Source organism: Hirsutella rhossiliensis (genome assembly GCF_020360975.1).
Source record: "Hirsutella rhossiliensis strain HR02 chromosome Unknown scaffold00003, whole genome shotgun sequence".
Taxonomy (NCBI): Eukaryota; Fungi; Ascomycota; class Sordariomycetes; order Hypocreales; family Ophiocordycipitaceae; genus Hirsutella; species Hirsutella rhossiliensis.
Window position 1 is genome coordinate 2,950,566 of NW_025408669.1, and position 24,014 is coordinate 2,974,579.

At 53.1% G+C, this 24,014-nt stretch overlaps 5 protein-coding genes across 5 annotated transcripts; 2 read left to right on the plus strand and 3 right to left on the minus strand.

Annotated features, from left to right (window-relative positions):
- Positions 1–73: 73 nt before the first annotated feature.
- On the minus strand, positions 74–943 carry HRG_03339 (uncharacterized protein; the record flags this gene model as incomplete). The annotated part of the gene is made up of 1 exon (XM_044861810.1): positions 74–943. One exon carries the CDS (start codon positions 941–943, stop codon positions 74–76), a length of 870 nt encoding a protein of 289 aa, XP_044722836.1.
- A 5,310-nt stretch (positions 944–6,253) lies between these two features.
- HRG_03340 (uncharacterized protein) lies at positions 6,254–7,520 on the minus strand (the record flags this gene model as incomplete). The annotated part of the gene is made up of 5 exons (XM_044861811.1): positions 6,254–6,522; positions 6,666–6,676; positions 6,724–6,896; positions 7,080–7,163; positions 7,215–7,520. 5 exons carry the CDS (start codon positions 7,518–7,520, stop codon positions 6,254–6,256), a joined length of 843 nt encoding a protein of 280 aa, XP_044722837.1.
- Positions 7,521–11,882: 4,362 nt separating this feature from the next.
- On the plus strand, positions 11,883–12,678 carry HRG_03341 (uncharacterized protein; the record flags this gene model as incomplete). Its single annotated transcript, XM_044861812.1, has 2 exons — positions 11,883–12,345; positions 12,458–12,678. The coding sequence occupies 2 exons, from the start codon at positions 11,883–11,885 to the stop codon at positions 12,676–12,678; spliced, it is 684 nt and encodes a 227-aa protein (XP_044722838.1).
- A 2,042-nt stretch (positions 12,679–14,720) lies between these two features.
- On the minus strand, positions 14,721–15,167 carry HRG_03342 (uncharacterized protein; the record flags this gene model as incomplete). Its single annotated transcript, XM_044861813.1, has 1 exon — positions 14,721–15,167. The coding sequence occupies one exon, from the start codon at positions 15,165–15,167 to the stop codon at positions 14,721–14,723; it is 447 nt and encodes a 148-aa protein (XP_044722839.1).
- A 1,915-nt stretch (positions 15,168–17,082) lies between these two features.
- Positions 17,083–20,395, plus strand: HRG_03343 (ATP-dependent DNA helicase PIF1; the record flags this gene model as incomplete). Its single annotated transcript, XM_044861814.1, has 3 exons — positions 17,083–17,967; positions 18,028–19,122; positions 19,184–20,395. The coding sequence occupies 3 exons, from the start codon at positions 17,083–17,085 to the stop codon at positions 20,393–20,395; spliced, it is 3,192 nt and encodes a 1,063-aa protein (XP_044722840.1).
- Positions 20,396–24,014: the final 3,619 nt, after the last annotated feature.

Below are 24,014 nucleotides of genomic sequence, written 5' to 3' on the forward strand. Positions count from 1 at the left end.
GGAAACGATAGGTACGCTCTGAGAAGTTCTTGCCTCTGCTCTATCCTCCCATCGCCCTTCCTGCAGTCAACGTTCAAAATTTCCGGCCATTCGCGGCCTGGTCTGCGATATTGAGGTCTTTCTGACTGCCGTGAACATAGCTACGCAAACTTCCATCCGCATAGCGAGCCGGCACGGTGATATTACACGGAACTCGGTTCGTATGTTGAAGATACTCGGCTTGCGACCAATCTGGGGCATGCGAAACAACGCAATTCCTTCTCCAGTATGCATAACGTTGTTCGCAAGAAGGACCCATAAAATCATAGCAGATTTCAAGAGGCTTGTCTTCTCCGCAGAGCACCATGGGTTCCACTTCGCATTTACCGGTTAGAGTGACTTGAAAAGATATTGCCGAGAGTCTGCAGAACTTCTTGGCTCCGCATTTCATCATTGTGTTTGCGCCCGTTGTTTCCGTTGTTGTTTTAGTGACGGTGTCCGTGTACGTGGAGCCGCCAGTCAAACTAACATCGACGGCCTTGATTGGTATTTTGACAGTCGCGCTGCCCGAGTAGGTCCATCCTTGCGTTACCCCGCTCGCAATAGCAGTTGATTCTAATAAAGTGACGTCGATGGCGTCCTCGTTCTCGTTCTTAACCTCTTTCTGAATCTTCGCCAGCGGCGTGACTTCGACGCTTTGTACCTCGCTTAGCCAACGGCGTTTGAAGAACTTTGATGTCTGGCAACTGAAAACGTGCCGAAAGCAAGATGCCTCTTCAATAACCTCGCGGTCCTGGAATAGTCGATCGTTACCGGTGCCTGCAGGACCAATGTAACTTTGTTGTATCTCTTTGGTCATTTCATCCGTGGTAATTGCGAGCTTTGGTGGCTCCCAGGAGCCGGGGCTGGCCGCAAGGGTCAAAGTTGCCCAAATAGAGAGCGTAGTAATAACGAAAGTATGCATGATTGGATCGCTGCGAGCAGAACAGTGGTTAGGCGATTGGAAGAGGAATGAGAGTGTTTGCTTTGTTGCGAAGCGTAGAGCGATAGTCTAAGCTCACCACTATTGCGGTAAAGGAGCAGACCTTATATCATTTCGTTTTTTATGTTGCCTCACCTTGGAATCCTAGTTTATAGGCCTATCCCACATCCCATATCTTGCAGTGTCCCGAACCAAGTGTCTACTAGTCATAAGCCAGCTTGCCCGGGACCCTGTTCCTAATCCAAGAAGGGGTAGTTTGGAGAGCAGTTGAGTCAGGGCCCATTCGCAAGCGAATCATACCAGAGAGTAACAAAGGTAAGGCATTCATTCAGCCATGATAGTCTCGACTGTTATCGACAATTAGACCATGTATTATCAGCAAATGCTCATTTGTCATCTTCATGCTATCCCACTCATCTCGCTCGTCTTATGCACAAGAGTCAAACGCACCATCGTCTTTACCACCTGTTTCATGTGGGGGAGTGGAGTGAGTTAAGCTGCAGAGTGTAGACTGACTAGGTGACTCATCATGAACCTGGTATCTCCGGAGCTGAGAGTCGACGCTAAAATCTCAGGCGAAGGCGGAACTACTCAGACCGTACGGGCGAGCATAAAGTACGCACGAGCTCACGACTGTCTGTAGGCTTCCTCGTACATAAATGTCAGCCCCCCAGACCGAACAGACCGCGAGTACAGATAACACCACGGTTCCTTCTGTATCTAACACGAGATTGACCGACCCAGGCCTCTTCTCCTGCTCATTCCTCAATTGTCAAACTCACAATGAAGGCATCATACCATCTTCTTTTGTCTATCGCTCTGCCTTTGGCCACTGCTCTTGCAACTCCTAGCAATACAACAGACATCACACCCCAACCAGATACACCACCAGAGGAGCTCGATCGCCTCGAGCAAGCAATTCGTAAGGCGGAAGAACTAAGCAAAAATGCGCCACCCGGGGAGGAGCAGAAGCAGCCGCCTCTAGAAGCTAGAAGCGATATTGGCTACATCGTTGACCTTGCAGTATGATCCGAGAAGGTGGCGTGTGAAGGGGCCAGTACTGTCGGGAGGATTTTATGTCTGCATAGGCTCTATCGACACATTCAACATTTTGTGGTAGAAACTTGTTAAGGATTGCAATGCTGAAATGGTCTACTGAGAGTTCTCAGCCTCCATGTATTTTTTTTTTAAAATCAGCACAAGAGAGGCTGTCTGTAGTTGCGTAGCCTATCGCTAGCCAGGCGGCTGTTGAGCGAGCGTGGCACAGCTACTTGCCTGACTTGCATTTCTCTTGTCTTGCCGTCCAAGCCGCTGTTCTGGCTATCAAATTCAAGCGAGGTCTGTCACGCCTTTTCCGACATGTGAAGTATATCAGCTGAAATTTCCCTCTTTGCAAGTCCCTTTTACTCGTAGATCTGTCGAGTCAATCATTGCGCCAACTGCTGCCGTGCTCGTCGAATTGGCTGCAGCGCGGCCTCGGCTACTCGTAACAGTAGCCAGCGCCTAGCGCCTAGCGCCGAAGCCCGTAGGCCATGCATTATATCAATGACTCGAGTTGCAGCTGCTCCAGCATCAACAAGAGCTGGCGCCATCGCGCCTGAAACAACACGATGACAGGTTTGCGCAGACGAGTACGGGAGTGGGATGTGGCTGATTGAGACTCCATAGTTATGAAACATAGGCTAGTAATAGAGTTACCATGAGGAGGGCACTTCATCGTCAAAGTCCCCTGAGTTCTGCAATTATTGATGTAGAGCACGAGTCAAAAGAACGAAACTCCACCGGCATCCCGCATAGTTGGTAGGCTTGTGAAGACTTAGGCCAGTTAGGAAGGGATGTCATTCAATTACAATTAGTCAGGATACTGATATTCAGGACGCCCTCTCTCCATAAATACCTACATGTTCAGTCATTTCCCAAGCTCGTCCAGACACCGTCACTCGTCTTACCTACAGGGTCTTTCTATCAGCCCTCTTCACTATCCTCATAACCAGTCTTTACCTGCTTATACAAGGCATTATCTCTCATTCATTAGACAGTATGAGACTTGCACTCATCCTCATTGGCGCCACAACTCTGGTTGCCGCCTTGCCCCAAGAAACGCAGGGAGAATGCTGTCTGCTTGAGGGCAAACTGGTTTGTCCGGAAGACCCGGGATTCCCTGTAGTCTGCGATGGAGGAGACGACGGTCCTGTTCCACGCCCTGATTCTAAGCCGCATCCAGCAACTCCACAGCAGCCGCCAAAGGTTAAGAGGCAACAGCAGCAGCCCACAGGTACGCAGCAGCCGCCCAAAAGTTCGCAGCAGCCGCCAAATGTTGCGGCGGCGCCCCTTAATGGCACAGCAGCGCAGCAGCCGCCCCCGGGATCCCAGGAAGAGAAAGTCGAGTACGAATGTTGCAAGGGAGCTGTGTCTGGAGTCGGACCGATATGTCCAGAAGACCCGGGATTCCCTGAGGACGAAAAATGTGCGGGAGGGTTAGACGGTCGTGTTCCGCGCCCTGATTCCAAGCCGCGTCCAGCAGCTCTACGTCCGATGGGAGCACCATAGAGTCGTGCTCTACTTGAGAAGTCGCGCTTTACACATGCAACGATGGCGGATGAGGACCCATGTAGGCCGCACAGAGCCACATTACTGTCGTTGGTGTTGGGGACCTCTTATAAACCTTGCTGCGGGACGACATTGGGTGTCACGCGCCTAAAGTGCTTGACTCCGGTAGATGGTTGGTTGATTCCAACTACTGGCTGGAGTGACTACCGGTATTCCAGAGAAAGCACGGGGCTGGGAGGCATCTCGTGGTTATAAAAGTAGGGTAGCATAACCCTTGGAGGAGCTCGTCAGAGATCTACGATTTGAATTGTTGGCCCCGTTCTTCACTCTCTGTTTCGTTGTGTGTGTGCGCCTTACATTGGGGACGGGTAGAACTTGAAGGCGCCTTTGACACGAGGAAAAATAGAGCTCTCAAGCCACTCTTTTCTAGCTCCATCATGCATCAACCTAGTTCTGTGTGATTCATATCTCTAAACCTTGCTCTATTACCCCGGTTCAAGAGTGACAGACAGGTTTTGTTGATGTTGGAGAAGACTGGTTGCCTCTAGAAGGTTCTATGTCATGTTGACATTTGTCAGCCATGTCTATATAAAACCTAGCATTCCATTCTTCTCTGTAGCTAGATAGACATGACCACTATCATTCATTCACTTTTTCACAGTCCGTGTGTGCGGATATGTCACACAACGAGGTGCACGGGCAGTATGGATGACTGAGCGGCGATCAGGAAGAAGATCCCCTGTGAATCGGGCAACGAAAGACTCTTGATTTATTCAGCCGTAGGCTGACTTTACATTATTCAGCCGTAGGCTGACTTTACATTAATCGAATAAGTTTTCCCTAATATGAGGGTTTGGTGCAGCAGGGATCAGTTAAGTTTTCTGACATCTGATTGGTTGTATGGTTTCTAAAACGTAACTCAACTGGATGATGGCCTTCTAAAAGTGGGTCCAATTTTGCACTTGCCCTGAATGTCACAGAGCTACTCTGAGCATCGCGGGTCGCCAACAAACCCATCGTACGCAGCTGCTTTCAACCGCAGTGAACCCTATGCCTCATCGAGGGTCTCAAGGTGGCGTGGTTTCCATCGTATGCATTCGCTGTGGCGAGGAGAAACCAGCGCAAGACTTCCTCGGCAGAAGAAAGTCGGCTGGGCACACCAAGAGCTGCTTGGGCTGCCGCAATAAGCGCGCCTATCATGTTGGCTTTATCTCGCGCTCCACAAGATGTTCAATGCTGATCAATTGAAGTACTCCAGGTCCAGACGCATAACCCAGACTTTGAGGAGGTCGCGGTCCGTCCTTCCTCCGCTGACGGGCCTGCTGCGAAAGAACAGACCGAGATGCTCGCTTACAACCCGAGCAAAAGATACCTAAAGCCCAGCCTACATCATCTGAAAGTTTCCAGGAACGTCATACAGTGAGGTTTTCTTCCGAGGACTCGATGAGCCAACCGCGTGTAGTGCTGGGGACACCACTGCCGCCGACCCAACAAAGTTCAGGGAAAGGTTTAGGAGTTGGCAGGTTCTCACTCAGAATCCGTATAAGAACGGTTAGGGGCTACGTAACTCCACTTGATGCTACCAAGACGTAGATGACGCAATGAATGCATGACTGTAGATTCTTGAATTTTCAGGCCTGCCTTACCGTTGACAGCAGACTTGCAGCCTTCGGCTGATTGTACGCCTTGCACCACTGCTCTAAAGTGCAAGGCGTGACGAAGTATTTTATACATGAATAGAGAGACTAAGGGCAGCAGCTTGACTAGTCGTGACTGCCTATTACCGTCCGTAGGCAGTAGGCAGCAACGTGAATGAGCGTCTGATCTTGACAGGACAACAATTGACTCTACTAGCGCGTATAAGAACGTAGACGCGTTCTCGCGGACACCTGATGCGTATGCCAGCCTCGTCTTATCTTAGAGCGCTGAACTTAGTAATACCAGCAGTGTTGGCTTCAGCAAGCCAACGGGGCCCGGCTTGTAGGGAGCTAGAGGGCAAAGGATCTCAGTCCATCAGGCCATGTTGCATTGACATATTGGGCCCAGCTTCTATTATAGGCTGTTGGGAAGGACTACCTCGTGCAATGTGTCACGAAACACGCTTAGCTCGTATGCAATACTATCTCCCACTCTCAGTGGGGCGTTATGCAAATACGCATTGGAAGAAAGGGGCCACACACTAAGGTTCAAAATGCATGGTTCTGTGGACAGGCTCTTCACTGCAGTGAGGTTATTCGAACTGGTTCAATTGGTTATATCTTGTGTAACTAGGGAAACGTGTCCCATACAAACTGTGTGCAAAGACCTTCCTCCCTGTGTCTCACCTCTTACTCGCACGTGACTAGCGCGGTCGATTAGTTATACGTGCGCGATCGGTGCCTAGTGCACAGGTGGATCCAACACTGGAACCTCTTTCTAAATCGATGATCGCGCACTAATCAATCCACCAAAAACACACCAAACACAGCGAATTAAGATGAGATAGGAAAAACACGAACAAGAACACCAACAAACTCCTACCACGATGCATCACTATGTTGGATAGTGTGCTCTGACTGTAGCTCTCCCTCCCCCACACTGGGTGTGTTCTGCCACACGCCATCATGGGCCGCATTTCGAGCGCCGGATGCGCTAGCTGATTCCATCGGTCCCACGTTGGAATATGGACACGAGGATCTCCTCGTTAATGTGAATGGAATAAAGAACGACGGTAAAGCAGAAGAAGGGAACGAAAAAAACCGATTAAATCTCGTCGAGAATTGTTGTGTTATTGCGATGAACGAATCCTTCCACCCTCACGTTTAGCTGATTGTCGCTAATAAACTGCGTGAGGGCGCTGTTTGGTGATGCCTTCGTCATAGCATCGGCAGGGTTATCTGCGCCGTTGACCCAACGGATTTCCGCAATATCCCTTGATTCATATGCCTGCCTCAGCGCCATGATATCTATCATGAGTCGCTTCTCTGTTGTGGTGCCAAGTTTGACGAGGCACTCATAGAGGCTATATGAATCTGTGCAAATGACGAGCGGATTTGCTTCAGATCAAGGCGTTGTGCGATCGTATTGACCGTTTGCTTGATCACAAATGCGAGATCGAAGCCCGATGTCAATCCATAGATCTCTGATGCAAGAACGCTTCGAGTAACGCGCTTGCATTTAGTTGAGCTCAATGAAGAATGTTTCCGCGGATGGAAAATGAATCGGTTGATTGCGCGGTCTCATTGGCGATGATAATCACAAAGCCGATTTGAGAGCTTAAATCCTTATTGTTGGCGAATGATCCATCGGTGAACACAAAGATCTTCGCGCTCTCGAGATCGATGGGTATGTAACATAGGCCACGGTCGGGATTGTTGATCTGCCATTCAATCCGCTTGTTCAAAGCCTTGAAGTCGGTATTAACGGGCTCTTGGGCTTGTGCCGCAACGGAACAATCGTATGTTGCTTCGGGTTGGCAAATCGAAGCGATATATGCCCCCCGGGCGCGTTGAGCAGCATAATCCTGATGCCTACTTGATGCCTGAAGATTGATCTCCTCGAGGTTTTGGGCTTGGCCCTTCTGCCTGACGATGACACAGCCATTTTGTATGGTCAGGCGGCTACCGTTAAAGTCGCAGATGGAACCTTCTTGGAGAATCTCTTTTGGCTTGGCCTTAAAGCAGAGTTCTTTCTCCTCGATCTTGAGAAATGCATCTGTGCCAACAATGAATGTGTCATCCGTTTGCAAGGCCGCGATGCCAAACAGGTCCTTGTCGGCGATGTTGTTTGCCGTGATCAGAAGGCACGGGTCAAACGAAGAGGTTTCCATATTAAGCTTGCGGCAGTGATGGTCGTGATATGTGTTGAACCAGTGGGCTCCTGCCTCTGCGATGCCATATAGCGGCTTCACGATTCGCAGGATTGTTCCCTCTGGATATCTTCTTTTGAGTTCTTGAGGAAGGGCTGCAAGGATGACACGGGCCAGCTTGGTCTGGGATTGTGTGTATGCCATCGTGATGTCTCTGATCATGATGAACATATCCCGTGTGCAGAGAAACGGTGCTAAGGCCAAGGCCACGCGTTGTGCGGGCCGGCTGATGGTAGGGGCTTGTGTGAGGATCCCACGTTTCCCATCATCATTGTATCCTTGCACAACGAGGCGTGATTTCTCGTATGGCGTTGCAGTATTTCTTCCTTAACCTCTCTGACCATTCGTGATTTGAAGACACGATATCCACCATGTTTATTCGCATCGAATTCTTCGGGTACAATGACCCCAGCGGCGAGGAGGTTCGTGAGCTCGAGTGTGTCGGAAGCTTCAAATGGGAAACCGGTGCTTGTGATCTTTCCTTCAGCTCGTAGCCGCTTGGCTAGGCCGAGATGTTCCATTTCTTTTCGAACAAGAAACGCATTAGCTTCATGATGAACGATAAATTGAACGGGTGAGCAAACAATAGTGGATTCTGATGTGCCATTTTGTGCAGCATCCTTCCTAGGTCGGCCACGCCTGCGCGGCCTCTTTGGCTCAGGGTATTCGAAAGGTTTGGGTTGGTCTTCTGTGGTAGGAAGAGGAAGAGGTTGTTGAGTTGTGGGTGGAAGGGGAAGGGTTTTGAAGAGGATGTTGTTGATCGGATTGTGTTGAGGAAGGAGTGATTGTTGTGTTGATGGGTCTGTGCGGCTAGGGCTAGGGTCGGGTTGCAACTGAGGAAGGAGCGATTCCGGGTGACGATAGTACGGTTGGACGCATGTACTGCGAAATTTCGCTGGTCCGTTGTCCAGGTCAACTGCGATTTCCGTATCCGTCACCTCGAGCACTTTATATGGGCCTTGCCATCCGTGCTTCTCGCGAAATACGCGAACTTCGCTTCCTAGCGCCAGGGATAGGGCAGGCGCAACGCTGTATCAGGCCCATTACGCGTATTTAACGCGGTCTGAACCTTCCTCTGGGCGTTGATCTTCCTCAGCTCTGACATCGTTCGCCACACCGCCTTAGCTCTTGCCATTGCGGAAGGTGTAGGCGGCGAATCCATCGTCATTCGAGGCAGAGCACCGAAGACGAGGAGGGTTGGAACGAGGCCATCCGGACCGGCTGTGTCGTTGACAGCCTTGAAAGCCATTTGAAGGACTTGATCAGGGCTCACGGTATCCTTCAGCTCTGCCTTTAATATATCATATGCTCTTCGGACGGGCACATGATACTTCTCAACCTTCCCAACAGCCCAATGTGCTTCCACAGGCACCTGATGACACGTTATTCCCATCAATTTCGCTTCTGCTTGGAACTCGGCAGCAGCGAAATTCGTGCCTGCGTCATGAGTGATCACATCGGGTGGTCCAAGGTATGTATCCATCCAACATTGTTTCAACGCGAGCCACGTTTCCTTGGCCGTCATGTTGGATAGGAATCTCCCTGCCTGATAGGCAGTGGCGATCAACAACATGGAGGACTGGTCTGCCACCCAATGTCATGACATCAACGATGACTTCGTAATTGAAGTCACAATCATCCTTCAAGCTGAACTTGAACCTTCGTGGCGGGTCGGATTTCATCTGACAGTAGTGGCAGAACTTCTTGATCATTTCCAGAGCTTCGATTTCCACATCATGGCCAGCCGAATTCAGCAGCTTGTGCAGCCGATACACGGATGGATGACCAAAACGCGTGTGGAGGCGCCGCAATTCAGCCTCCGTGAGATATGCCACTGATGCCTCTTGTTTCCGCAAGAAGAACCACGCGTGACCCCATCTTCGAATCACTGGAACGCTCACACCATTGCCAACGAGCTCGTTCGTGACGTTATTTAAATATACGCCGAGCCGATCCATATCAGCTAGGCATAGGAGGAATGGCGTTGGCACGTTGACTATATGAAAATCAACCTCTCCCACTGGTGTGTTCAAGGTGATCACGCCAAGTGGTGTTTCCAATCTTCCTGCACCAAATCTAACTGGTTCGGGCTTGCGATCATCACGGAATTGGACTGGGGGCATCTCTCGTTGGAGAGCACGCAGTTGTTCGATTCCTCCCGTCGATATGCATGCCGCACCTGTGTCCGGCATGATTCCTTGGAACGAGTCTTGAGAGTAACGATCTAGTATGAATTGTGTGGGTTCGTCACTGTTGAATAACTTGATGCCTACTGGAGATCCGATGATGGAAAGCTTCGTTGGACAGAAGGTCGCAGCAGCGTAGAACGATTCATAAGGGTCAGAGGAGTCAGAATCATCGGATTCCTCGGTTCTCGAGTCATCCTGATCCTGTGATTCCCTTCATAGTCAGCCAAGAACATAGCATACGAACGAGATTGACCGTGGAAGCCTCTCTCTCGTAGATACTTCTCTTTGGCTGCTTTTCTCTCGTTTTCAGGATGTCTCGTTGAGAAACAACCTTCCTTGCCGCAAACGTAGCATTTCTTCTTCCAATTTGGCTGACGCCTTTGTGATTGACCTCTTGTTCCGCCGGAATTTCGCTGAAATTTGCGATCCACGAAGTGCTGATCATGTCCTCTATCCAGGTCTTGGGGATATTGGCCACTGGGTTGTTCAGATCGTTCATCTTGCATGGCAGATAGCGATGATCGAAGCTGTGATGCCAATCCCTCAAATGTAGGTGCGGGAGAGTATATCGCGAGTCGGAATTCAGGCACACCACGGCACGCCCTGAGCGTTGCATCGATCAGGCCACCTTCGCCGCCAGACTTATCCCCGAGTGCTCTCCTACAGAGCCGCAATTTCGTAAGAAGGGCCTGGAGGACCTCGTCAGATGACTTACCGGGCATCTCAGCCCGAAGTCGGCTGAAGGTGAGGGTGCTCCAGTGGGTATGATACATCTTCTGGTTGATTTCGGTGTCAAAGTGCTCTTTCATCTTCTGATACATCTCAGCGAAGGTTAAATCAGTGCTGATTTCGTGTAGAAAGAAGGACTGAGCTTCCTGGCCAGAATCGAAGGGAAACACCATGGAATTTAGACGGAGGAATGTTTGCTTGACGGCACACGCTCATGAATTTCGGATCTTGTCATCGAAGATATCGTATGGTTCGCCGGTATAGGCTAGTTTCTTGTCCCATATCTTAATGAATCTAATCGTGAGATCGGCCTCAACTTCCTCGTTCTCGAATCGAACAGGTGGAATGCTCGTGTATGCATCTCGGAAGTTGGTAGTCCGTACGGGGCGTCTGCTGATACCGAGGGATTCGCGCCATTGATGCTGAGGCTCTTGCTGAGCGGGTTGATGGGTCTCAATGATCTGAGGGATTCCGGTTCCGCCGGTCGGGTAATAGTTGGCTGCTGGATTACTACCGGTGCCGGTGACGATATAGCCGCTTTAACAGTTCCTTGGAGCAGCTTCTGTTTCACCTTATATGCCACGGTGTTTTCAGCAACCTCTTGACCAAGCAACTCGTTCTCATCCCATTCAGGAAGTTCGTTACTTGTTAGAAGGCCACATAAAGCTCGAGAGATGCTAGAGTTGGCCTTGCCCATATAGATCCCCCTAATTCTGAGAAGCGTCCGGAGTCTTGATCTAAGGCGTGGGTTGATTAGTTCGAAGTCATCATAGCTCCATCCCGTGAAGTCGTTATACAGATCCCCAAGCAGGGCAATTCCGTGGTTACGTTTATCCACCGTGTATGTTGCCACACAGCCTAAGAAGAAGCTGTTGCGGTGGACAAGGGAGGAGCTCTGGGTGATAGGTTCGTTGAGGAAATCCGCGTCGAAATGCCTGATCGGGAGTGAAGGGCTCCACGATCGTCAGGTTCCGTTCAACGAGTTGCCTGTCTTCGAGAGACACGTTGGCCGGGGTATCCTGGGCTGTTGCCGGGGCTAGTGCGGCAGATGAATTGTCAGACATATTGACAGGCTGTGTGCTGAGAAACAGGGCACAGGGTGTCAATGAGGTTATCAATGTGCGATAGGGCACGCCTAAGGGTCGCTGATGACAGCAAAGCTTAGGCACGGTTGGATAACTAGAGTGGGCTCTGATGCAGAGTCTTCGTAGCAATCCGCGCGTTGTAGCAACTATCCTACCGTCAGGAGCTCGCTTTGCAGAGCGTGACGATAGGTTAGCTCTCTTCCGTCTTGCTGTTCTGTGTCACCTTTGCCGGGCGACACTGATCAGTGTGGACAGGCTCTTCACTGCAGTGAGGTTATTCGAACTGGTTCAATTGGTTATATCTTGTGTAACTAGGGAAACGTGTCCCATACAAACTGTGTGCAAAGACCTTCCTCCCTGTGTCTCACCTCTTACTCGCACGTGACTAGCGCGGTCGATTAGTTATACGTGCGCGATCGGTGCCTAGTGCACAGGTGGATCCAACACCAGTCGAATTTAGGGGCCACATAAAAATCCCACATAACTTGCATCCCTCGTCAAAAGAGGTAAAATCCATCACGATGATGCCCTCCACGCAAACAGGCAGGGAGGTGTACATCACCAAACTCAAAGAAAGCCTCGATTGGACCCCTTGGATTAGGGGAATCAAATCGTTGGCTAAAACACATGAAATATGGGACTACATTGACCCAGATAGGACCTTGGTGCTCACGGAGCCCGTGGACCTCAGCTGGAGCGGCACTGTTGCAGCCCTTGGACCAAAGCCCATGAGGACAGCTTTCCCGGACAATGAAGCCGGGTTCGCACGGGCCAAGGAAGACTACAACGAAAGGCTTCAGGAGGCCAAGGAGGAATTCCGCCATCAAGAAAAGATCAACCTCAAGGAATATGACCGTTATAAGGCCAAAAAGAAGGCCATAATGCAAATCGAGGAGGTGATCAAGAATTCAATCAGTGAAGGGCTCCAAGGGGAGACCCTCATCCAACAGTCGGCGAGAGACAAGATCAAAGAGCAAGCAGAAGGTCCTCCCCTCTATCGAGGAAGAGAAGACCCTAATCGACGACCGTTATCAACAAATAATCAACACGAAAGGAAGCCGGGACTGGAAGGCATGGGCTGACCAGCTCGACCAAGTAATCATGGACTCAAGAGACCTAGGTGTCTCTACAATCAACAATACGAGGATTCGTCAGGACTTCCTCAAATCAATCGAGGAATGGGACATCGCATGGGCTGCGATGGTCAGGGCCATTGACCTACTTCTTCAACGCAGCGGGCAACCGGAAACAGAGATCCGGATCGTTGTTGCAGACTTCAAGAGAGAAGTCGGAATCAGGAAGAAGCCACGGCTGTAAGAGGCTGGCCCGGAGTTTACTCAACAAGCAGGTGCCTATGTGTTGTCTATCTAGAGCTGAGGAGGAAAGGAAGCTGAACTCGAGGCGTAGCCTCGAGTGCGAGCTTATATTACCCTTCACAGAATGTTCTCGCAGCTTCCGGGTCCGCGGAGCGGGGCCGGTGCTGCCACCCGAGCACGACCCACCGGACCCGGTACAACCGGGTCCACCAAGCCGGGCACAGCCCGTGACATTAGCCCCCTTTCTCCCCTCCGACCAGGTCGGCGTCTGCGGGGTTCTTGCTTTCCTGCCAGCGTCTCGTACCTCTCCCTAGGGCCATCATTGGTCTTGATTGGCCCGTACTTGTCCTCGAATGCCTTCATCGCAATTGTTCCTTGCAACCACTCAAGTGGCTCCCAAGTCGGCTCTGCGTAGCCCGTCCATCGCACTAGTGCTTGCCTGAATTCCCCTCGTCCGCGCTTCTTCCATCTCGCGCAGAGAATCTCGTCGACATCCCACAGATCCGCGCCGGTCTCATCTTGTACCGGTGGTGGCTGTGCGTCATCCACCTTTTGGCCAGGAGCCGGATCTTGATGCGCCCTCCGCAAAAGGTCAACATGGAATCGCGGGTAAATTGAACCACGAACATCGAGTTCAACGACGTGCGAACTAATTACCTTCGTGACTGTGTACTTGTGATGCAGCCAGTCGAGCTTCTTGCACGGTCGTGGTGATCTGTAGTTTGCCATCGAGAGCCACACCTTGTCACCAACTTCAAACCGCTCCGCAGGCTGTCTGTGAAAGGCCTCTAGTGAGTTGATACAACTAACTAGTCCCTATGCTGTTTACTATCAAGTTAGAGAAGAAAGAAAGAAAGAGAATATACTACATGAGAGCACAACGGCATTTTATAGCTTCGAGCCAATGGAAGGTTCTAGAAGCTAGGCGGCGCAGCCGCCGTTGAAGCGGCTTGCCCGTTACATTACCTCCCTCCCTTCCAACGTTTCCTCTTCCGTGGGATCGTGGCAATCTGTGTCAAGATGACTTGAGAAGGTGACATTCTTTTTATGTTTCTTCCATTGCTTCCATGCATCGGTGTGTCGAATAGTGGTAAGGGGTTCCCACGTAGGCTGCGAGTAGTCATGCCATTTTACGAGCACCTTCTTATGCGTACCTTCCATTCTTTCATCCAGAATCCTTTCGACGAGGTACATTTCTTGGCCGTCCACCAGCACCGGTGGGGCACTCTCTTGATCGATTTTCTGCGAAGGCAATGGGTCTCCGGGTACTGGCCGGAGTAGATCGACGTGAAAGACTGGATGGATACGTCCAGGCACACCCAACCTGTAGGCATGTGGGCTGACTTCGGCGAGCACTTGATATTTGGCATGTAACCAATCGAGCTTCTTGCAGGGTCGCGATGTTTTGACATTTCTCAAGTTGAGGTATACCCAATCCCCAGGCTTGTATCTCGGTGCGGCCGTCCTGTGTTTGTTGGCTTGTGCTTGCTGTATTTCCTGGGCCATAGCTATCGCTGCTTGCGCAAACTCCGTGGCATCATGTAGTCTCTGAATAAAATCCTCGGCTGCTGCTTCTCCCTGTGTCGTGTCTTCCGTTCTTCGATGCTCAACTAACTGGATTGGCTCATTGTGGTAGCCGTGTGTGAGGCGCACACACAACTAAACAGAGAGTGAAGAACGGGGGTCAATTATTCAATTCATTGATCTCTGAAGATCCCATAAAATCCCGAGAATAGGCACCCATCTTATATGATAGCATCCTCCGTTTCCTGACGGCCTACTCCGAGACATCTCGGAGGTATTCCTTCTCCTAGCGCGTGACAGGTTGCCTCCTTCCGAGGAGTTCGTCCCGAACTCTTAAGCTCCTTGCCGACAGATCGATCGTAGTCCACCAGGAACTTCTTGTCGACGAAGTCGCTTCGGGACACCCAGGAGTTCTCTTCGTCTTCGTGGCCTTTCCACTTCACCAGATATCTTCGGCGACTTCTCGGTCCGCAATGATTGAGGATTTGTTCCGGCGCTTGCAAGAGAACAGGGCACGCCTTACGGCTGGAAGCCTTGGTCGCGGACGACAAGGGCGGGCATGGTATAGAGAAGGGTGGCGCCCGTGTCAGACTCCAGGCCGTCGCGCTGCTCAACCTCCCACGCGAGGGCGTAGGGGTGGACGCGGCCATTCATGAAAAACCACTCTTCTGTCCATTCTGAGTCATCAATAGGCTGGCCGTAAATCGAGAGATTGAGGCTAAAGAAGACGGATATCGGGGAATCGTCGGCCTCCGATCGGAGGGGCGCATATTCCGTCGCGAGTAGCCACGCGGGCGGAGGCAGCAAGACGCGGGCCATGACCTCGGCGGTTAAGACCCTTGTGCGGTGCTCGTCCTGGTGGGCAAATCGAACGGGGCAGTCCGGCTGGACGAAGAACGCCATGGACATCTCGCCGCCAGCGCCCAGTTGGCTATCGAGCGGCTTTCGAAGGTGTGCTGCAGGCATATCGGTGGGAAGTAGAGAGGAAGACATGGCGTATCAGCGCAGGTCGATAGGCCAGTCGCGCGCGCGAAAACAACATTGCTCAGTGTCAAGAAGGAAAGGAGCAGGGAGGAAGTCGAGCGTGAACGCACTTAGGACAGATCAATGGGGGTATAGGTTCGCCGGGAAGAGCGAGGAGCCTTGCCGCTGTAAGGAAGTAGACGTTGAAGAGATGCGTAGTGGTGTCGCGAAGCTGGGTCCCAATCAGGCACCAAGGGCGACGCGGACTGAATAAAGTCTCCGGCGGGGCTACCGGCATAGGAGGCCAAAAGCTAGGGCTGTCGGCAGATAAGCCTGCCGATACGTCCAGAGGAAGCCCGGCAGGTCCGGGAGTGTAGAGGTTTAATGCAAATGGGGGACATCAACAAGGAAGGACATAAGGAGGGGGCGTATTAGAAGGCTGAAAATAGGGGGATGAAGCAGGCAGGGTCAACACACGGAGCTTGGACACACCCTCGCACGCCTTGCTGTATGCCATTTAGCGCCGCTCTCCTCATGAGGGGTAGAAACGGACCATATATATAACACACACAAGGCCCAGAGGGAGGCGTTGTAGGGGAGTCGTGGTTAGAACTGATAGGGGGGTCGGGGAAGACGGATCAAGAAGCAATCGTCCCAGGTGGGCCGAGCTAGATTGGGCAGGTCGAGGCCGTCCGCAGGGATAGACGCATGGCGGTAGGACAGGGAAGGGGGGGAAGAGAGAGGGAGGAGGCTCTCCCGGTCGGGCACTGCCGCGTCGCCTCTGCGTCATGAAGGCCATTGGGTTGCCGGGGACCGCTGGTAGGAAGGGCGCCAATACGGCGAGACGCCACTGCTAGGAAGCGAGACACTCTCAGAGTATATTTCGGGCAGAAGCCTTATAATCCGTCGTTCGTTTGTAGAGCCTTGTCGGCAAGACCGCACCAGCATGGGCGAGAACCCTAGCCGCCAGGTTAGGCCGGTGGCGGGAGAGCGCGAAATAGGGAAAGTAGCAGCGTCTGCTGTTACGATGAGAAGTATTGCGGAGGCGAGACGGAACGCAACGGAGGAAGGGCCGAAGCGGGTGTCGGGCCGGGAAAGTCGAGCGAACGCGGCACCTAGGTTCCGGGCTATCGAGGCCAAGCAGGCGCCGGCGGCCGAGGAGGGCTCACAAAGACAGGAAGCAGGGGTGCTCAAAAGAGCGTTGCCTAAGGGAAGTCGGCGAGGCAGCTGGCCGCGAAAAAGGGCGACGGACGTCAATGGTGCCCCCTTGAAGGGAGGGCAAGGGCGACGGTTCGCATCGATGAGCGTGCGTGATGGGCATGCAATTATAGAGGCGGACGCTACCGCATCAGGGTCGGTAGGTGCTCAGCCGGATAGTGGGAGTCCCGCACCGAAGAGCCCTAAGGGCGCCGAGGGACGCTCAAGCAGCTCAGGGGCACAGGGTCGGCGGGAAACCACTGTCGGGAACTCGGTTAGAGTCGTCAGGGACCCCCTCGTTCAGCCAATCCAACCCAGAGAGATTGAAGATGGAGCTGGAGATGTGCAGTCATCCGGACGGTTGCCACCGCGGCCATCACGCGAGGCGGCGGCGGGAGAACAAGATCGGCCGAGGCGAGACGAGGCAGCGGCTGAATCTTCGCAGCCCGTGGAACAGAGAAAGAGGGACCGCCTGCCCAACCAAGACCAGCGCCCGACGAAACGTAGTCGAGGCGGCCATTGGAAGCAGAGGAGACGTGAGTTGCAGGCGGAGGATTTGGCCAGCGCCCTACGTCATCTTGAAGAGGAATTCGCCGTAAAGGAAAGGCTGTCCAACGAGCAAAGCTGGTGCACACCAGTACCACACGAGAGGAAGGTGTCGACGGTGCGAGGCTTCTATCGGGCGTTCCACGACGCGGACACGCTGCCGATACGGACGTGCATGATGTGCTACCGGAAGCGCGCGAGAAAAGAGCTGAGGGAGATTGCATGGGGCCAGTGGCTGTCAAGCCCTATCCCTAAGGCCAGGCGGTCGCCGTTTGCGTGCCGGAGTTGCTTCCCCGAGGGCGAGCCTGTCCCGGTCTGCGCAGAGTGTTCTCGACGCTTGGCGCGCGGGGTGCTGTCGCCAGCGGCGCAACTTCACAGACGTCTCGGTTGTGAGCACACGTTCCCGGACGAGCTAAAGGGCCTGACGCCGGTGGAGGAGAAGCTGATCGCGCTGAACTCGTGCTACGGATTCGTCACCAGGTACAACGTCTCAGGCGGCCAGAAGCAGACGCTAAGATATCCCAAGCACGTCAAGGGCCACATCACGGTGTTCCCCAACAATGTGCAAGAGCTGGCGACGAACGTGCTGCCGCACCCTCTCTTCCAGGTAATGGACGAGATCCACGTCTCGTGGCAGGGGGCGCTAAGGCCGACACCGAGCGACCTGTCGAGTCTCCTATCGGTGAGGCGGCGAGTCGTCGAGAGGGCCCTTGTCTGGTTGAAGAGGAACAACCCCCACTACGCCGAGATCGAGATCGACGCGGCAGAGATGGAGAGCTGGGGAGACCCGGCCCACGGGGTGCCGGCGTTGGTGTACGAGCGCCTGGAGCGGAACGAGCCGTCGGCGTGGGAGAAGACGCGGACGGCGCACGTCGTTCCGCCGACGGAGCGGGCCATGGACGACGAGGGGGCGGTAGAGATCGAAGAAGTCCTCGCCATGCTCAACAAAGGGGAAAGCACGACGAGTCGCGAGGCCTCCGGGCCAGAGTTGAACGAGGTGGATGAGGTGCGTGGACAGAGCCACGGCGAAGTTGACCATGACGCGAAGACGATCAACGAGGTGACTTCGTCAGGGATGTTTGCGTTGGACGGACCGCCCGACGTGGCCGACGTCGACAAGCTGCGGTTCGCATGCGATGCCGTTCGCCAAGGCGCAGCCGACGATGGTACGGGCCCGAGAACGTGGGTCGAATCCTCGACAAGGGGGCAGCCGGGGCACGTCGATGGTTCTGAGCCATTCATCCATGTCCGCCGCGGGGATGAATTCGCCGACTCGTTCGAAGCCTCCTTCTTCGCAAAGGCCTTTCCCACGCTATTACCATTCGGTGTTGGAGGGCCGCGACCCGTCGAGGAAGCAAGCGTGCGGTTGGGCAGAGGCGCGGCCAACACGAGCGAGCCAGAGGCGGGGACGCAGGATCTCCTGTCATCCCGAAACATGAGCCTTCGGACGTGGGCCGACACGGTGCTGCGACGCCACGGCGGCCGGTTCGCGACGCACCACATCTTCGCGTTCCTCGTCTTCAACATGGGCGTGCGGTCGAGAAACCGTCGCGTCAGCATGCTGAGCGTGACGAGGAAGAACTTCCGCAAGGTGGAGCAAATCGTACGGTCGCTGACTGCAGACGGATTAGCGGCAGCTAGAGCCGAGCTGGAGAGCACAGGCAAGACGACCGACGACGGCGTGAAGGAGCTTCTCAGGAGCCTTTCGCTGTATGGTTATCGTCAGCCCATGTCCAGAGAGCTCCGTCTCAGCATGCGGCACAAGATCCTGGCGCTCATCGTCCGCTACGGCGTGCCCGCGATCTGGTTCACGATCAACCCAAACGACATTACGAACCCGGTGAAGCTCCGACTGGCAGCGTACCGCACGCGCGACCCTGAGGCGGCCGAGGAGTTCCTGCGGAGCCTCGATATGTCGTTCAAACGGGTGCGGCTATCCATCTCCGACCCGATGAGCTCAGCCATGTTCTTCCACCGGGAGATGACGCTGTTCTTCGAGCATTACGTAAATGCAGGGGGGGAGTCGGTGTTCGGGCGCCTCAGCCAGTACTACGGTGCCGTGGAGACCAACGAACGAGGATCCCTTCACGTCCACGGGCTGCTCTGGCTACACGGGAACGCGCACCCGAGCTCGATGCTCGCCGACGCCCACGGCGAGGGACAATCGGCGTACCGCGAGCGGATCGTCCGCTATGTCGATAGCGTCTTCTGCGAGGTAAGGGGCGGGGCGTCGTAGTCATGGGCCAAGAGGATGCAGGCTGACCCACGGAAAGCAGGACTTGGACCAGGAAGGGTTTTGCGCCGTCCGGGCGGAGCGTTCGGTGACGTCTGATGTCTCATCCCTGCTAGACAGCGCCGAGCGGTTCTCGGCCGCCTTCGAAGAGGAAGCCAACTTCTGCGCCGGGGCGACGCAGATCCACACCCATAGCCCGACATGCGTCAAGTACTCCCTCGGCAACAAGGGGCGAAAGGCCGACCTCTGTCGCTTCAAGGCGCCATGGAAGCTGGTCGAGAAAACAACGTTCTCACAGGACGGCGTGCTGCGGATCCGCAGGACGCATCCCATGGTGAATCGATGGAACAAGGCCATCGCCGTAGGGCTCCGCCACAACCATGATATTTCCTTCATAGCGACGCAGCGGAAGACCATGGCCCTCGTCTATTATGTCACGAATTACGCGACCAAAGTAGAGGACCCGACGTGGAAGCGCGTCGCCGCGGCCGCGGAAGACCTAGACCTCCTCAACTCGAGGTGCCACCGGGAAGACAGGCGGATCCCGTGGGAAACGGGCATCACCGTGGTAACGCCGCTGAACAGGAACCGGTGGAACCTCAACATGGAGGCGAGCTTGGCGTTCCGGATTCTGCAGCAAACGACGATGCGTGTCTTCATCTCCGAGCACAAGTGGAAGGACGGCCTGCCGACCGAGGAAGAGGCCATCATGATGCTGAACCAGGGCGACGACAGCGCGATCCCGGTGCCGGCCATCTTCATGTTCGTGGCCGGGATGGCGGCCGTCGTGAATCACAATACCCATCAGGGGCTCAAGTTGGTGAACGGTGCCAGCTACACGGCGGTGGAGGTAATCGTCGACAAGGCGTACCCGGGGCATCGGATCTCGGCCGACACGACGATCCACTTCGGGCCGCCGGCGGCGATTATACTGGGGTCGGAGACGACGAAGGATTTCCACTTCGTCGGGATGCCGCCCGGCACGATCCTCCTGACGCCCATGAGCGTCAGGATCCAGCGTCAGCGGAAGCGACCGTGGCAGCAGAACGACGTCAGCCGCAAGGGCCTGCCGTGCGCCGCCGCCTTCGCGTGCACGGATTACAAGGTGCAGGGGGGGACTCTGGAGCGCGTCGCGCTCGAGTTACAAGGGACGAGGACGACAAACGTCGGCGGACGCGCCGTCCCCTCGCAGTGCGACCCGTACAGCCTGTTAGGGGTGATAGACGAAGGTGAAGATTTTGAAGATTTTGAATGAAGGATGAATCAAATGAATTGAATTTTTTGGATCTTGATTCAAAATCTTCAAGCTCCAATTTTCGCGATTCAAGTTGGGTTTGGGCCAATTCAGGCCATTCATGAATGGTTTGAAGGGATCCCCTAAACGAAGTGAATTTGGTGTGTACCTGAGCGATTGCAAAGATGCCTCAAAAACGCCAATAAGTAGTATATAGTTTTAAGTTATAGCCTTCTAAGAAGTCGATAATCCCGAATACTACAAAAATTAACTTACATAAATACTGATCCGCCTGTCCTAGGCAAATCGACTGAAAATAAGCACTTTCAAAGCTCTGCCGAATCCTCAAAATACGTCGGTACAACGCGTTCGAATCCGCCACTGTACACGGCTACACTCTTAGAGCCCCAATCCTCCGAAGCCTCCATTGTATCTAGACAGGGGGTTGATATCGCAGACTTATCGGCTTGGGATGCAGGAGGTTTGGGGTAGGGGTTCAGTGGGAGCCTCGGTGGGAGGAAGAGGTTGAGGAGGATTCTCGCCTGAACACAGATTAGCATATACCTACATATATAATGAGGGTATATCCATACATACCATCTTCCAGCTTGCCCGGAATGTGGTCTGGTCTCCAAATAATACTATTGGCAAAGGGCAGGATGTCATACTCCATGGCCGCCTTGATCAACGCCTGATCGATCTTATCTTCCTGAGTATAAGCACTCCGTAAAAGTGTTAGTACTCGCACCGTATCTGCCTTCAAGGCGTGACGGCGGATACCGAATTCGTCTCTACAACCGCTGAAGAGGCGTTCCACGTCAACTTCAGAGCCAGAGACAGAGAGAAGATCACGCGCCGCCGCAGCCAAAAGTGGCCACTCGACCTTGTGTTCTTTCCACCACTTCAGTAGGAAGTCTGGAGACTTTGCAATAGACTCGTCGAACTCTATTCGAGGAGCTGCAAGCCACCGTTCAAGCTCCGAAATAGGGATCGCCGCGCCCGTCTCCGCCTCCCTCGCCTTCTTCATTTGGATGGCTCTCCATTGCGCAATGGAGACTCCTTGAGGACGCTCAGCTGGCCTGGATTGGCTCATAGTTGAGTTTGTGGCATTCAATGCTGCTAGCTCCGGCCACTCCGTTTTGAAATACTTCTTGACTTTAGCCATAATCTCAGAGTATTGATCCGGTATCATCATTTCCAATTGGTGAGTTTTATAACGCGGATCCAGGATGTGAGCTGCGAATAGCATCATTTGATCGTCAAGCTTCTTCATATAAGTAACGTGTTTTGCTTTGCCCTTCGAGAAGGCGTCTCGAATGGACATATCAAGGTCTGTAAAGTCGCCAACTCCTTCGACTACATCATCAAGGAGAGCTTCCAAATCCCAATAGATATCGAGACTTTGTGAGATCGGCGGCATAACTTCGGAGACTTTCAGAGTGTGGTCTTTAAACGGCTTCAGAACCTTCCACAGTTGATAGAGAGCGACAATCTCTTCTGATAAGGGCAGGAGGCACTTGACTTGCGGGTGAGTATCAACGAACTCAGTATACTCTGCCTCAAGCTCGAGGAATTGGTCAATCATGTCGTAGGCCGAATTCCAGCGAGTGTCGACATCGTAGATTGGCTTCCGGTAGTGCGTGCGCGGCATGCTTTTGAAGTCTTGCTCCCTAGACCCGGATCTCAACATCCAGAGATTGAGGAGGCGGATTTTGGCAATCCCACTTCGACTAGAGTCTCCCGGAATGGTGTAGTTGTTGCTTTTATTCTCTTCGTCCCACTTGTCAAGCATCTTCTTGGCTTCCTTCGCTGTGCCTGCTTTGAGATCTTGCAAGACGCCCTCACAAATGAGCGAGGTAATATGAGCTAGACAGCGGATCCAACTCTTCCTGCCGTGAAAGCGCACGCGGGGCCTCCTATTGGGCTCACCTTGTCGTCGAATTTGGTCTTGAGAGAATTGTACAAAGACTGACAGAGCGTGCCGTTATTGCCGGCGTTGTCTCCGTAATGGCGAGAAGCTTAGGCTTGAGCCTGAGCTCCTCAAGCGTCCTCTCAACTATCTCAGCTAATTGTTTGCCAGTGTGAGATCTTTTGAGCTCAATAAACTCAATAACTTCCTCTCTCTCTCAAACTCCGGTGTAATCCAGTGCGCAATAATGGCGAAAATGGGCACCCGATTCGGTGCTGTCCAGATATCAAGGGTGAACGAGATGGTGGCACAATTGTACTCAAGCTCAATCTTCAGCTTCTCCTGCGTTCGACAAAGTCTGTATATATATGATTGCGTAACGTTATACGACTCCTGTACACACATGTTGTGTTGTGAGCCAAGAACATCTCTTGAAAAGCAGGAGTCTCGACAACAGAGAAGGGTTGTCGGTGTTTACAAACCACCGGCGGATAGACTCCTTTGCCGTGAGTCTTGCTCTCTGCCTAGGTCGACCGCTCCATGCGTCTGCCTCTGTATAATCTCCTCCACCAATGGCGCGGCCGTATCCATTAATTCGAGCGTGGTGAGATTCCTTCGTAATACCGTGGATTTTTAAATGGTCTCCCATGCCAGAGGTAACCCTCGGCGGTTCGATTCGAGGACCTGGAATCTCTTCCGAAGAGTATTGGGATTTTGAAGGCACTCTATACAAGTCCACCGGAACTCTTGGAAGATCTTCGGCCCATCCTTATCCTCTGAGTAAAAGCTTCTGTCTATAGCTTCCTCTGCATATACCAATAGACGTGGCTGTTCTTGTCTCTCTTCTTGCGAACATGCTTTTGTTTGTTGTCGGCCCACTTCTTGATAAGTCCGGCTTTCTCTGCGAGCGTCATATGACTACTGTTCAATGGCGGCTCTGGTGTATCCGCGTCGGGCATGTCATCATCTGACTCACAGTCAGGATGACCCGGGGGCGCGCAGACAATTGTATCTTCGCCAGTTGGAAGAGGAGAGGAAGGAGCCGGAGTTGCGCTAGAATCAGCGCGCGCGCGGGATTCGAGGTTGAATTGAGGACGTTCGATGCGGGCATAATTCTGCGTTGGCAATTTACGCCGGGTCCTTGGAGCAAAGAAATTCGCTGCGGCAGATGTTTTTGTTTCAGCAGGGGCCATACTACGTATCATGTTATAATTAGCTATCCACTCGTAAGGTAATTAAATAAGGAGGGTAGATTGAGAGTAATGAAGTTTTACCTGATCTTGGCTGAAAGGCTCGAGAATGGACGCGACACAGGTAGTCGGAACGACACCAAATAAACCACAATAAAGTGTCAAGGAGTCGGGGTTGAACGGGTAGGATAGGTCGTCGGTCAGGGCGTTGATTCGGGGGCTGATCCGAAGCCGCTGTCGGAATATCGAAGCAGGAATTAGGCGAGGTCGTGGTAAAATAATGTCGTGGCAGTTGTCGCGAAGACCGTTGCGCCACGCAGGCAAAGGTGGATGGGCTGACGACCCTGTCTTTCCGACAGCAGTAGAATTAACAGGTGGTCAACTGAGCGGAAATAACGCGTCTGAACGCGGCTAGTTGGCACAATATATCCTTATCATGCAGATTTTTCGGGTACTTCCTGATCGGCTAATTTGTATGGACAAACAAGTAGCAGTCATATTGGGCTCGAGGAGTAGATAAGTCCCTAACAGCCTCCAAATC